Source organism: Mytilus edulis, chromosome 5 (genome assembly GCF_963676685.1).
Source record: "Mytilus edulis chromosome 5, xbMytEdul2.2, whole genome shotgun sequence".
NCBI classification, from domain to species: domain Eukaryota; kingdom Metazoa; phylum Mollusca; class Bivalvia; order Mytilida; family Mytilidae; genus Mytilus; species Mytilus edulis.
This window is the reverse complement of record NC_092348.1, coordinates 93931904-93948568: the sequence shown is the minus strand read 5'-3', so window position 1 is coordinate 93948568 and position 16665 is coordinate 93931904. Positions and strand designations below refer to the sequence as shown.

The window sequence follows — 16665 nt, the reverse complement described above, 5'->3', positions numbered from 1 at the left end:
GGTGTCATGTACTTTCTCCTTTTTAATACAAGATTCTGCCACTTCTGTCAAAGGCGAGACAATAAATCTGAATCCAACTAACAACAACAGCTCACACGGATTATTGTGTCTGTTGGCGTCCAATAAACAAGTATTATTTACAATAACTGAAGCTGAATGACAAATGTGTGACTTTTATGAATTCTAAGAAACCCTTTCATAACACAGCATAAGATATTCAATGTTTTCGAAACATATATACTTTTGAGCATAAACTAATAAAAATACAATTTGTAAAGCACCAAGAACAATTTCATAGCCTTCACATTACTTAAATTGAAGGATGACAATGAATTATTGAATATATTTTGTGAGATAAACCTATTTTTGACTCTTTCTTAACGTTGTGTAACTGAGGTAAGGGAATAAAATCTTCAGAACTGTGGTAACTGGCTGTGGAGCAAATAGTTTACATCTGCTGTTGGCATCATTTCAATAGACTGTACGCGTCCTGGTGCAGGAATTTCGCAATGCATTGAAGACCTATTGGTGACCTTCTGCTGTTGTCTGTTATATGGTCGGGTTGTTGTCTCTTTGACACATTCCCCATTTCCATTCTCAATTTTATGTATCATACTTCAATATTACAAACAATATCAACTGCAACAGCAAATATTTAACCTTATTTCTAACGTACGTATAACAAAAATAATTTACAACACTCATACGTCTGCATGCAAAACAAAGTTCATCTGTTAAAACTTTAACTATTCTGTCACTTGGAAGACAAACAAAGAAATGAAATAATGTCAAGTAATAAGTTTTCCCTTCGCTGCAAGCTTAACTGACCATTATATATATGTGCTATATATGTACAGCTATTAATAAAACTCTACAAGCTCAGAGAGACATTTGATTCGGGATTCAACTTCATTTTCTCAATAAAACTTCTGTATTTGATTTATAATGTCTGTCACATAATGTCTTTAGTTTCATTTTTAAGAAATAGTCAATTTGAATAATGGAAACTAAATTAACTGAAAACCGTTGTGTAAAGAATAGCATATTTTTCATTAACTTCTCGTCTTAAAATAGTATAACTATCTGGTCTGGTTATTTTGGTTTTTCGGAAAGCATTTCTACAACAATAACATCTTGTCAATGTATCATACTTTGTGTTTCTATATTTGACAGTGAAGTATTAGTCTGCAAATGGAAATAATTGGTATGTATAACCGTCTGGTCAAATGTTTGTAATCAAAGTTTTATAATATCTTTGTCATATCTTTGGTTGCTGTTATTGTGTCAATGGTTTTTTTCTTATACTGAAACTGTTCTCATATTACAACATTTTGCTCAAATCAATTCAATTTGAACTTGGAGAGGATCATTTAATTCTAGTTATGCAGCTTATTAACTTTACAGCAATCATTGCATTAACGTAAAAATCCAATTCAAACTGAAACTTTGACAGTCAGCTGTCCTAAAAAAAATAGTAAATGTCAAGACACTTTTGAATATAAATGACAATTCTGGATTGCTATAGGGAATATTATTGTTAACACTAAGCCTAGACTTGTTCTAATACCATCAATTCTGCATAACTTTAAACAATACAAGTGCAAAATAATAATATGTCTAGCACATCACACCTACGACAAAGTACTAAAACCTGAAGTTTCTTTTATAAGATGTTTTCCCATTATTTCCAACATAAAATGTTGCCTTTGGTAATTTCCATTTGCTTTAAAACAACAATTCACTTTTTGTTGACCTTTTTCATTTTAACTGAGTTTTTTTTGTAGTCAAAAGTACATACAAAAGATAAGGACGGTTTCGTTATCTACTATTTTCAAAGAAAAAACGTAGAAGTGTGCTAAATGATCAAATTATTAATATCTGAAGAAGCTCAAGTCAAACTTAATAAGAAATTATACAATTCATTTTTTCAAAGATTTTCTTTTGATTTGACAGATCTCACCAAAAAAAATATAGACTCCTAAAAGACAGTTTTCATTGCTGAAAATTTAATTTGAAAGCTGACAATATCTCAAAATTAATGACTACATTGTATGCCTCAGTTTTATTATTAATTCTTTATCGGATTTACAAAACTTATTTCATCAGTTAAATGAAATATATAATTTACAAACAGCATGTTCATTATCTCATGATAAAATTTTTTTCTCATTGAATTCTATTTTCTTTATCACCTTATAATGACTTAATATCTTGTTTTAGAATATTCAATTTAAACCAAAACAAATAGTTTGTTTTACAGAAACAATAAGAAATAATCCCAAAACCAGATGATGATTCCTTGACAACGTAAACTTATCACACTGTCTCTTTCCATATGACAGATAACAGAAAATTAGTATAACAAGAATGTGTCCATAGAACGTGGATGCCCCACTCGCACTACCATTTTTCCATGTTCAGTGGATCGTGAAATTGGGGTCAAAACTTAATTTGGAAGTAAAATAAGAAAGATCATAGCATAGGGAAAGAGGGACGAAAGATACCAAAGGGACAGTCAAACTCATAAATCTAAAACAAACTGACAACGCCATGGCTAAAAATGAAAAAGACAAACAAACAACAGCACACACGACACAACATAGAAAACTAAAGAATAAACAACACGAACCCCACCAAAAAACTAGGGGTGATCTCAGGTGCTCCATGTGTACATGTGTTCTAAGTTTCAAGTTGATGTGACTTCAACTTCATCAAAAACTACCTTGACCAAAAACTTTAACCAAAACTTTATCCTGAACTTCGCACTATCATTTTCTATGTTCAGTATACCGTGAAATTTGGGTCAAAACTTTAATTTGGAATAAAAATTAGAAAGATCATATCATAGGGAACATGTGTACTAAGTTTCAAGTTCATGTGCTTTCAACTTCATCAAAAACTACCTTGACCAAAAACTTTAACCTGAAGCGGGACGCACGGACAGACAAATGGACAAACAGACAAACAGACCCACAGACCAGAAAACACAATGCACCTCTACTATTGTAGGTGGGGCATTAAAAAAGATTTTCTTTTAAACAGATTCACTCTAACCATTTTGTAAGATAACTGAGCAGAACTAAAGTTAACATATGAATAGCATGTATATTACCTTCGATTTGAATGCAATATATATTATTCAGCAATCATTTTCAGTCATTCTTTGAACAAAAACCAACCAAGAATAAATCAATGTTAAAATATTGTAGGCTGACAAATATTTGCAAGCTTACTTTACCCTTAATGCCCATAGAATTTAAAGGGTTATGATATAATCACTTGTTACCAGCAGATACAAATACATGGGAGAAGAAAATATGCCAATGCTAATTGTTCAGAGATGTATGAAAGTATTAAACAAAGCAAATTATGCTATACTATGCATTGTATTTGTCTGGTATTGTATAACAATATTTTGTTTTTTATGTAATTAAAGGTATTTGCACAGATAATACTTCCTTATACTTAAGTGCAATTACCCTATTTTATTGACTCATTAGAACCCAAATACTTCTCTTAGAAGAGGATATTGTCTCTGATAAGTTAATAATAATAAATAAGTACTGTAAATGTATTTTTCTTTTATTGTTCTCAAATTGACCTTTTTGAACATATAAAATCTGAATTTCTCTAACACTAATATAAAAACAAAGGAATTGAAATTCAGTTTTCAACAGTCAAAATGGTCCATTTTATTGCTTTTTGTATTTGTATTTCTTCTGCAAAAAAGTTAAATGAATACATAAATTCCCCTTACATACATATTAATCATCATATATTATGTTTTGCTGAAATTTAGAAAAAAAACAAATGTGCTATTACATTACACAAAACATAAATGACAGACATTTGCCTTCAGCAAATATACTGCTGCAGGATTTTGTTATAAAATCTGATAGCTGCTTATATGATACATGTAAATAATGTTAGAATACCAAGTCTTCAATTACTGTACAAAGGTAAATAAAACGATAAGCTGTGAAGTAAACGTCAGGATTTAAAGTCTTTGCAATATAATTCAAAATATGTTATAACTATGGTAAGTCTGTTTTTGACATTAAGGACAGTAGGTTGTATCCATTTGTCAAAATGTAATAACACTCATGACATAATTCTTTGGTATTTGTCTTGATTATGGACATGTACAACAATTGGTAGATATTGGTTAGCAATATGATGAAAACTTGTATATTTATTGAAAGGCTAATCAAACTTGATATTCCTTGCAACAAAGGCTACAAGAAAGTTATTAAAAGAAAATAACAGTACAAGTGAAAAAGTAATTGTACAATAGAACTGTAAGTGAACACTTAAAAGGATACCACTGTGTCTATTATCATATATTGCAGTGTTAAAGTATGCAAGTTCAATTATCTCAAGAATGAGTGTGCTTATACACATACTAAGGTAGTGTCCTACAAACGTATAGTTTCATTCTTATCCACCAAGATTTTAAGCAAGAGTAGTGATTAGTGATTAGTGCACTGGGTCTGATGGGCCGTTTGACATACAGAGATGGTATTTACTATACCCCTCTCCCTATTTTCCAAACATAAAATTTGATTTTGTGGTGTATATATGTATGAAATAGAAACATTTTAAATTGAATTTAAAAAAGGTAAGTTATGTCTTATGATATGAGTATATTTTACTTCTTCCTCTGAGGAAATATAATAAACTTACTGCTTTATTCTGTGAATTCATCAAGGAAATCTGTACTCCTGCATCTCCATATGAATTATATTCTGTAACATATTCATTCAGCTTCAACACCTGGTTTCCAGACATGTCATACAGTACAGCCTATAATAATAATAATATATCATACATTAAAGCTTAAAATAATAATATATATCATACAGTACAGCCTAAAATAACTAGAGGCTCTAAAGAGTCTGTGTCGCTCACCTTGGTCTATTTGAATATTAAACAATGGACACAGATGGATTCATGACAAAATTGTGTTTTGGTGATGGTGATGTGTTTGTAGATCTTACTTTACTAAACATTCTTGCTGCTTACAATTATCTCTATCTATAACAGTACTTTCTGTGGAAAATGTTATTGAAAATCTTCAAATTTTAAGAAAATTGTTAAAAATTGACTATGAAGGGCAATAACTCCTTAGGGGGTCAATTGACTATTTTGGTCATACTGACTTATTTTTAGTTCTTATTTTGCTGTACATTATTGCTGTTTACAGTTTATCTCTATCTATAATAATATTCAACATAATACCAAAAAAACAGCAAAATTTCCTCAAAATTACCAATTCAGGGGCAGCAACCTAACAACCGATTATCCGATTCATCTGAAAATTCCAGGGCAGATAGATCGTGACCTGATCAACAATTTTACTTCCTGTCAGATTTGCTCTTAATGCTTTGGTTTTTTAGTTATAAGCCCAAAACTGCATTTTACCCCATGTTCTATTTTTAGCCATGGCGGCCGTCTTGGTTTGTTGGCCGAGTTACCAGACACATTTTTATTAACTATATACCCAAATGATGATTATGGCTAAGTTTGGTTAAATTTGCCCCAGTAGTTTCAGAGGAGAAGATTTTTCTAAAAGATTACTAAGATTTACGAAAAATGGTTAAAAATTGACTATAAAGGGCAATAACTCCTAAAGTGGTCAACTGACCATTTTGGTAATGTTGACTTATTTGTAGATCTTACTTTGCTGAACATTATTGCTGTTTACAGTTTATCTCTATCTATAATAATATTCAAGATAATAACCAAAAAAAGCAAAATTTCCTTAAAATTACCATTTCAGGGGCAGCAACCCAACAACGGAATGTCTGATTCATCTGAAAATTTCAGGGCAGATAGTTGTTGACCTGATGAACAATATTACCCCATGTCAGATTTGCTCTAAAAGCTTTGGTTTTTGAGTTATAAGCCAAAAACTGCATTTTACCCCTATGTTCTATTTTCAGCCATGACGGCCATCTTGGTTGGTTTTCCGGGTCACCGGACACATTTTTTAAACTAGATACCCCAATGATGATTGTGGCCAAGTTTGGTTAAATTTGGCTCAGTAGTTTCAGAGGAGAAGATTTTTGTAAAAGTTAACGCAGGACGACGACGATGGACGACGACGGCCAGGTGAGCTAATAATAAACATTTTATTAAGAACAATATTTATAACCTTTTCCAGATATGTCAGGTTTTTATAAATTATTTTATTCAAATTTTCATAAACGTCTTATTTATTTAACCTTCCAGCTTTTTTGATTCAAACATCACAGAAGGGTTCTATTCAAAACCTCAGTGTTTACAGGATAGTGATAACTTTTGCCACAAAGAACCTTTTTAGTCTTGGAGAACATGATTCATTTTAGTTGCTGTTGGCTTTTAATTAGCTTTCAGTAACTGTAAATACTCTAAGAAAGGAAATATGTGTCTCCTGTATTTATGTTTTGTTTGCTTTTTGAGCTTTTGCCTATTTGATGGGTCAAGTTATTTCCATCTGAATTTTTAAGTTTGTGTGTTACATTACTGTCCAAGGTTAAGGAGAGGGTTACATGCTCATTCACATATTCATCCCTATTACATTCTTTATGTGCTAATTCAAAGTCAGGAGCCTGTTATTCAGTTGTTGTCTTTGGTTGCAGTCTGTCATATTTGACCTTCATTATTGCTTTTTCATTAATGCTGTTATTTTATCGTTTGAAATGTCTGACATTTTTTCATAGATGGGCCGTTATAAGCTGACTATAAGGTATGCGATTTGCTCAATATTAAAATATATCTGGAGACCTATTATTGCTTTCATGCTCTTCATTTGGACTCAGCTGAAGTTAAAAATAGTTTTAACCTCTTAGATGCAGCTTGACATCTTTGACTTTTTTAAAGTATGCACATAATTATTTAGAAAAACTTCATATGAACTGTAAAGAACTCAAATCTAAAATCCAAAACTATTCTTTCAGTCAGGTGAAAGTTCAATTAAAGAAATTTTTTGTGCACATAATAATATCAACACATTTTATACAACCACTGAGTCAATACCGCTGCTGATGGACTTTCAATTCAAGAGAAGACAAGGATACCATATGATCAGTGCAAGTAGTTTTGTATCAATAGCATGATTGAAATAGTATATTTTGTCTCAAAATTTCCAGCTATACAAATGTATTTGTGCTTACTCGTATACAGATCCAATTGTAGTGTTGATACCTTATGATTTTAAGCAGGCAAAATATGCTATATCAATCTAAACATTGAGTTCAATCATCTAAAGGAAAAAAGTTTTCTAAGGTCAATTCCCTATTACACAAGGTCATGTAAAATGACAAATATTAACATAACATGGGTTCATTGACCAAATGGGATTGTATTGAAGATCTGCTGGACACAGATTGTTCTCAGTAAGCGATTGAACCTAGAAAACCATTATGAAATCTTACAGCATTTATACAGTGAAATATTTCTAAGAAACCATCTAATTTATTCAATAAACTGTTATCATAGAGATATGTCTTGCCTTATTGTAATTTTGATTATGCAAATGTTGAAATCAAAATAGCAATACTTTAACATCTTACACAAGGTATGCAAATATTCAAAGCCAATGAACCATGACTGAGTTGCATGGTTAAACAATCTCCGTTTAAATGAGATGTGCCAATGCTAATACAACTGCATACCAAATACCATTGACTTATTATAAGTCGTTCCAAAACCTAAACACAAACATGAACTTGTAAACTATGTAAAAGTTTCAAAGTCAATGAACCATGATGAGGGGTTGGGGCTATATAATCTCCATGGAAATGATACTTACAAATGCCAATAAATAAGAATACCAAATATCATTAACTTAACATTTATTTAGCAGTTTATCTTAAACTGATCTAATCACAAACCAATACATGTAAACTAAGATAAATTTCAAAGTCAATAGACCATAGGGGTTGAGGCCAAATATTCTCCATGGAAATGAGATGTGCCAATGCTTATACAACTGAATACCAATAATATTGGCCTACCTCTAATGGTTCCCCTTGAACAGACCTTATCACAAACTAATACATGTACATGATAACTTAGCAAAATTTTAAAAGTCAATAGACCATGATTAAGGGGGCGGAGCCAAATTATCACTATGGAATATGAGATATGCAAATGCTTATACAACTGCATATCAAATATAATTGACCTACCACTTGTGGTTCCCCATAAACTGACCTAACCACAAACTAATACATGTAAAAAAAGCAAAAGTTTCAAAATCAATAGACCATGACTGAGGGGGCAGGGCCAAATAATTTCCATGGAAATGAGATGTGCCAATACTTATACAACTGCATACCAAATATGATTGACCTACCACTTGTGGTTCACAATAAACTAGACCTATTCACAAACTAATACATTGTAGAAGCTGACTCCGCCACCGCCGACGCCAGAAACAGCATACCTATGTCTTGCTTTTTGACTCCATCAAGGAGAGACCGAACAAGCAGACATTTCAGACATAGATAATTTTGAAAATTCTGCTGTAAGTCCTAAGCAATATACAAATTCAAAATAATAAATAAATGCATCACATAGTATGTATGTACATTAAAGTTGTAACAAAAAGCCTTCAAAAACCAAATTATAATAGACATAATATAAATTGACCCATTAGCTAGACTAATTTGTTAACATTGAAAAGGTTTCATGTAACTGTCATTTACTATAAATATAGATCACTTTGCCTTGACCATATATATATTTTCCAGTAAGGAATTTTTATTAATAAAACCACAAAAAAACAGTGAATATAGTGATATCAGTCACCTACATCAATTAAATCCCTGCAAATTTTATCGAAAATTTCATGCCACAAAATTTTTTATAATATCCTGTGTTTAATTCTTGACACTGTCTATTCTTTATCCTACCTTTACTATTCCACCCAATGACCATATTGGTATCGTACCATTCACTTGTCAAAACTGGTATTATTGGATTTAATGATAGATATGACTCAAAAATTGATTGCTAAGCAATAAAAACAAAAGTATAGTAAGGAACTGATTTAGAATCAAATTAGCTAAATGACAAAGTGTGAATAAACAATCCCTGAACTGTATTCATAAACATAAACAATATCAGTATTGAATAAATATTCATGTATAAATAGATAATTACATTTGTACAAATAGAGTTTTAAACTATTGAGGTGTCTTGATGGTTAAGTGATAAAAGCAGCTCAGTAACAGTTGGTTTTTCAACTTGGAGGTTTTGATGCCAATATAAAAGTAAAATCACAAAATTACTGAACGCAAATGAAATTTTAAAACAGAATGTCAAAATGTGTTCCAATTCTTTTTAACTGACAAGGATTGATACTTATCCTTGTAAAGGTTGTTTGTTCTCAGCAGTGAACTCTGAGTGAACCATTAGGTTAAAAAAGAAAAGGATTTTTTTTTAGATTACGTTGACATACAACAACATCAAAAGCCAAGTGATGAGACTAAGTAAAAACAAAGAGCTTAAACAAGAATATTTTTACTCCATCTGCAAAATGAGGGAATGTTGGATAGAGGCAGCATTTTTCCTGGAAAAATGCCACCCTCAGACTCCTGTCTTAATGAGTTGTGCAATGGTTCTTTAAAATACAGAGTATTGCATTAACACAAGTCATCTCATTAAGTTGAGACTAGATATGGCTGACTTTTTAAACATTCTGCACAGCAAATTGAAAACACTGCATTATCATGAGTTTTATTGCTGGAAGGAAGATCATATTTTTAACCCTATGGGTCCAAATGAATTTGATGAAAATAAAGGATCTTTAATAATACATTCCCCTGTTAGTTACATCTGAGATAACAAGCTTTGATGATTCGGACACAATAAATTATTAAACGTGTTGTTTTCCTTTTTTAGATAGAGTCTCATGTAACAATATGAAGTTAGGAAAAAAGTAAAATAACAAAATACTGACCTCTGAGGAAAATTCAAACGGAAAGTCCCTAATCAAATGGCAAATTCAAATGACAAAACACATCAAACGAATGGACAACAATTGTCATACTCCTGACTTGGTACAGGCATTTTGAAATGTAGAAAATTGTGGATTGAACCTGTTTTTATAGCCCTAAACCTCTCACTTGTATGACAGTCTCATCAAATTCCGTTAAAGAATAGATACTGAGTATGAAATCTTCCAACTGATTTTTATTTTTTGTTCTTTTGTTGTGTTGTTACCCAACTGCCCTATGTTAAGGGGGAGTTAAACGCTCACAAAGGTGTTGAACCTACCACATTCTTTTTGTGCCTATCCCAATTAAGGAGACTGTACGTCAGTAGTTGTAGTTGATACATGATCATATTTGTCTTTTGTATATTATTTTGTTATATATTAGCCTTTGTTTTACTGAAATTAATATGGATTCATTTATGTTTAAAAACTTTTTTGCTCCTTTTAATTATTTTTATCTATGTTTTGATGCTGATGTTGATGATGTATTCATGGTCACATTGCAAACATATTGAGGATTCTGAACTGGCAAAATGTTCTTCAGCTGTAAAAGACAATTTTTTTGCTCATTTCATTGTAAGTTCAAAATGTATTATTGCCAGTTTTAATGGTTGGACAAAAACTTGAGATGAATTATTGTGATTTAAGGGCAAGCTGCATACAGATATCAAATATCATTATAATTGTGAGTTCTTATTGCTATGATATTCAGCCAGACATATTATTAGCATTAATAAAAAGCTGATTTCTGAATTTACAGTAAATGTTTTATTTCTTTAAATTGTTGCATACTCAAAATTCCATAAAAAAAGAATAATTTTAATTTGAAAGACAATGCACAGCTTTAATTGATAAAATTTTGTTCAAAATATCCTTCTTACTCCCATTATAGATAAATACTCAAAACTTAAGTGGCAAAATCAGATATGAAAATAGTTGTTTGTTCAACATATAGAATGTATTGTTTCTAGGTTCATAAATAATTTAATGTTGTTACAACTTCAAAATACATAGATCAAAACAAAAAGCTTTAAATCAAAGAAAATATTTTTTTAAATGAGGTTGTTTGAAATATGACCAAATAAGTTTTCCAGCTATCATGCTATCATACAGTGCACTAAGGAGTGATTTCTTACAACTTCTTATTGATTTATGTCTGAAATTGTCTTTTGGCAAATATGCATGGATTTGGTTGTGAAAAACAAAATGTTTATGTACCTTCATTGAAATGAGTTCTGTATAGTGAAATATGATGAAATACATTCACAGGGTATGGTATGGTGCACTAAGGGGTTATTTCTGACAACCAAGTTTTAATATGTGTACGAAATTGTCTTTTGGTGAAAATGAGTGGTTTTTGTTTTAAAGAACAAAATGTGTATGTCCCTTTATTGAGATAGAGTACTATGTATTGAGATATGATGAAATTGGTATCCCTCTATCTTATAGTGCACTTAGGAGAGCTACATGGTCCAAGAATACAGTTATTTCGTAGTGCATTTCTTTAAGCAATAGATGGAAATTTCAAAAATCCCACCTGCGTTTTCTCAATAATATTTTTACAGTGTGATGTACTATTGTTTTCACAAATTATATCAAAATTAAAGAAAACTTCATCTGCTTTAACTTATAATATAGACAATTCTATATTAAAGGGGTCTTGAAATCTTTTGACGGCTTCCAAAGTGCAAATTTTTTAATCTTTTTTAGCAGGACCAAATCACTTCTTAACTTATGACCCAATTTTTTTTACAGTGAATTTCATCCCCCTACTTGCTATTTGAGGCATACAACATGAAGAAATACATTTATTGACCTGAGTACGGCGTATTGAAATATGATAAAATAAATTCACAAGCTATTGTATAATGCACCAAATAGTTAGTTCTGACAGCTACATACTGGTCAATGTCTGAAATTATCTTTTGGCAAATATGTATTGGTATGTTGTAAAGAACAAAATGTGTATGTACTATTATTGTGATAGGAGTAATTTCTGACAATTATGTATTGATATAGGTTTAAAATTTTCTATTGAATAATATTTATGTTTTGGTTGTAAAAAGAACAAAGATTACTTACTTTGATTATAAGGGAATACTTTGTAGTGGTAGATGTAGTAAATGGCATGATAATATCATCCATATCTGTCGGTAAGTTGGCTTGGTCTTGCTGGAATATCACTGCAGAATTCATTTGATCTTTGATTGTTACATTTAAATAAAACTTTGATCGTTCTGTTTTCAGAAGAGGTGCACCACTAGGATCTGTTATATGAATCTGTCAAAAGAAAACATACTCTAATTTAATAGGTAAAATATAAATTACAGTCAAGTCTGTAGATGTAAATCTGAAAGTAGAAATTTTAGTCAAATTTTCGACTGAAAATCTTCACATGCAGAGATTCATACTCAGAATCTTGGTAACTTGCAGGGTTACTATAGCAAATAAATAGTTCACTTACAGATATGTCCCATCTGTCTGCAGAATTTTTTTAATTTTTTTTAAATATGATGGACAGCAGCATTGCAATGATCCACTTTGCTGGAACCATGAGCTAGGGAACAGGACCTTAAAAAAACATCCAACTGGCTTGTTTTGACAGTGATGCAACTTAACAATCTGATCTATCACAATGTCAATCAAATTTTATTCAACAATTATTCAGGAACACTAAATCTCTAAATATTTGGTTGCTACATACTTTTATTTTAAAACGAATGAAAATCAAGAGGTACTCTTATTGGTTGAGATTTGTATCATGTGAAAGGTCATGATCTGTTGAATCCAACAAATATCTGGTTGAAAGGAACCTTAGACATCGTGTACAAAAATCAGACATTCTTTTGGTTGAAAATTGTACCCACTAATAAAATTGAGAATGGAAATGGGGAATGTGCCAAAGAGACAACAACCCGACCATAGAAAAAAACAACAGCAGAAGGTCACCAACAGGTCTCCAATGTAGCGAGAAATTCCCGCACCCGGAGGCGTCCTTCAACTGGCCCCTAAACAAATATATTCTAGTTCAGTGATAATGAACGCCATACTAATTTCCAAATTGTACACAAGAAACTAAAATTAAAATAATACAAGACTAACAAAGGCCAGAGGCTCCTGACTTGGGACAGGCGCAAAAATGCGGCGGGGTTAAACATGTTTGTGAGATCTCAACCCTCCCCCTATACCTCTAGCCAATGTAGAAAAGTAAACGCATAACAATACGCACATTAAAATTCAGTTCAAGAGAAGTCCGAGTCTGATGTCAGAAGATGTAACCAAAGAAAATAAACAAAATGACAATAATACATAAATAACAACAATAGCATATTTCCCCTAAAATTCAAAATCATATTACTGCAGGATATTTTGAAAGGAAAAAGGTTGATCATTTTGAAGTTAAAGTGGTGTGTGGTCAGTACCATAACTATTAATGATCTAAATCAAATGGATTTAGCTTTACTCTTATGTTATATTCAATGGAAGCCAACTTATTAGTTAGTGGCTGTATTGAGAGATACAACTTTGAAACTTAAGAGGGTGTCCATGGAAAAACCAGGCAGTGGATGGCACATGACATATTTTGTTTTCACAAATTCATTCTTTCTCAAAGTTAATTTGTGTACTTTTGATTAACTGCAACATATAGAGAGGGAGGGAAATACATAGAAAGCACTGAAAAATCATTGAAAAGGGGAGATAACTCTTCATTTTGTAGCAAATTTTGATGCGTTGTTAGTTAACTTTAAAATCGTTTTCTGAGCCATCAACTGTTGATTCAAAAATATCTTTGACATATATATCCATTGTATGATATAAACATATAAACATTGCATTGGAACCCAAAATTCAGTGGGAAAAAAATTCTGTTGTGCCACCCATATCATAGGATTTGCCTGATATTTACTTGGACAGCCTCTTAACAAAAGAGAGGTGAAAGATACCAAAGGGAGACAACCAAATCGATGTGTTGAAAATAAACTGATAAAAGACAATAACAGTATACAAAACACATCATAGAATACTAAAGACTGAGCCACACAAACATTACAAATTCAGTACCAAAAAATTCTGAGTCATAAATATATATTTTTTTGTTTTGCAAAAAAGTTTAATAAAAAATCAAATCCTGGAATGAAAAATTCATTTGCACTAAAAAAAAAATAGCACAGGTAAAAAATTGTCAGCACTATATACATTGTGACTTGGATGGAGAGTTAGCAGTTATTCCTAATCTTCTTATTTATATAGGGTTTTAAATAGGTGGCTTATTTTCACCATTTATTTGACTTGCAAACTAATGCTAAAATTATGCACTATCTCTCCCAAATAGTTATTAAAGGTACCAGGATTATAATTTAATATGCAAGGCGCCCGTTTCATCTACATAAAGACTCATCTGTGACGCTCAGTTCAAAATAGAAATAAAGCCAATCAAGTACAAAGTTGAAGAGCATTGAGAACCCAAAATTCTAAAAAGTTGTGCCAAATACAGCTAAGGTAATCTATCCCTGGGATAAGAACATCCTTAGTTTTTTGAAAAATTCAATGTTTTGTAAACTGGAGTGCTGACTAAAATTACTTCCAGTTTTCCTGAAAATTCAATTTTAATTGTACTGGTGAAATTAAGAAGTTGTGTCTCAGTGAGTAGACACACTAGAATTATATCTGGAAACAAGTAGGTAAATAATATAAAATATCTATGGATATTAAATATCTCCTCAAAAGAGGTGTAGTTTATGAATTAGGTGTATTGGCAAAATGCAATACATGATACCCTTTTCGGTACACATGACACTTGAAGTACCAGTACAAGTATCATGAAATCATTGTTTTATTATCTGTCGTTTTTAATTGGTTAGCATATATACCAACAGACAAGTCTCAAATGAGGACATTAACTACAAAAACAAACTCATAAAGAAAGCATAAAGTCTGTGATATCATCAAAGATAAACTTTTTAAGACATTCCATTTTAACAAATGTCAGTTTCATAATGTTTACTGTCAAATTTAGTGATCATGTTTTCTAAATTTGAGAGACAAAAGCTGAAATGGCTACAAGTTATAACTGATTTATCGAAATCTATATCTAGTGAAATTGAGAATGGAAATGGAGAAAGTGTCAAAGAGACAACAACCCGACCAATGATATATATCAACTTTATAATGAAACAAACCAGAAACTGATCATGTAATGGAAGGTTAATACCCTAAACAGTTAATTGATATACTAAATGACAACAATATTGAATGGTGATGAGTTCAATAGATTCAATTCTGTCATTGTTGTATACAGCATTATATATAACAACAGATGTTTCTGTCTCTCATTGTTCAATAACAATTAAGTACTTATTCTATACTGGTGTCAAGGAGTGCTTTTATGATCATAACTTTTGCTGTATTCACTTATTTGATTAGGGACTTTTCTTTTTGAATTTTCCTCAGAGTTCAGTTTTATTGGAATGTTATGGTTTCATGAGTACCAATATTTGTGTATTAATGCAAACTTAATTTTTAAAAGATGTTTGATTTCTTTGTTTTAGAAATTCATGCAAACATTCCTACGGAAAATTTGTTATTTGATGAACATTTGACTTCCTGGTACCCTAGCTTTACCTACTAAAATAAATGATTAATAATACATCCATTGTACTTAAATTCTTATCTTTTGCTTGGAAAAAATAAGTATTGAATAGAAAAAATCAAAACTATTTATAAGCATTAATAGAATTGTCTGATTGGATTGGAAGATGGCTTTTCTTGTTATTAAATAAAATTGCATTAAGCTTCCTACTCTTGTCACTAATAGCTATCCTGATTAACCAAATATATTTTCAATGTCTTAAAAAATTTTCAATTGTTAATTCAAATGATATGATGTTATATATATATGTTATATTTGTTATTCTCGTGGGATTTTGTCTATGTGTGTTACATTTTAGTGTTATGTCGTTGTTCTCCTCTTATATTTAATGCGTTTCCCTCGGTTTTAGTTTGTTACCCCGATTTTGTTTTTTGTCCATGGATTTATGAGTTTTGAACAGCGGTATACTACTGTTGCCTTTATATATGATCCATACCTGCAATAGTTATCAAAGGTACCAGGATTATAATTTAATACGCGAGAAGTGCAATTGGTCTACATAAGAATCATCAGTGAGGCTCAGATCAAAAAAGTTATGAAGCCAAACAAGTACAAAGTTGAAGAGCATTAATGACCAAAAATTCCAAAATGATGTGCCAAATACGGCTAATGTTATCTATTCCTCGGATTAGAAAATCCTTAGTTTTTCCAGAAATTTTAAGTTTTGTCAACAGGAAATTTATTAAAATGACTATATAATTGATATTCATGTCAACACTGAAGTGCCGACTACTGGACTGCTGCTACCCTCGGGGACAGAAGGTCCACCAGCAGTGGCATAGACCCAGTGGTGTAAATAGTTATCAAAGGTACCAGGATTATAATTTAATGTCACTATTTGAGTGTAATATCCCAATCAAAATTTTGAACGAGCAATTTTTCCACAATTTAAAACAAAACAATCAATTTAACCATAGATTAATCTTTAAAGACCCAAATGTTGCTACGTCAATCTTTAAAGACCCAAATGTTGCTAAACACTTATCCGACCTCCATGATAAATATGTTGTTGTCCCCGCAGACAAAGCCCCAA

General features: G+C 31.3%; 1 protein-coding gene across 6 annotated transcripts in view; it reads right to left on the bottom strand.

Moving 5' to 3' along the window:
* Nucleotides 1-16665, bottom strand: part of LOC139525571 (CD109 antigen-like) — a 365611-nt gene that overhangs the window by 288121 nt on the left and 60825 nt on the right. For all 6 annotated transcript variants that reach the window (XM_071321031.1, XM_071321028.1, XM_071321032.1 and 3 more), the window contains exons 14-15: nt 12065-12262; nt 4684-4803 (exon numbers count right to left, since the gene is read on the bottom strand). In XM_071321031.1, the coding sequence (XP_071177132.1) occupies nt 4684-4803; nt 12065-12262 (318 nt within the window). The remainder of the gene's footprint in view (nt 1-4683; nt 4804-12064; nt 12263-16665) is intronic.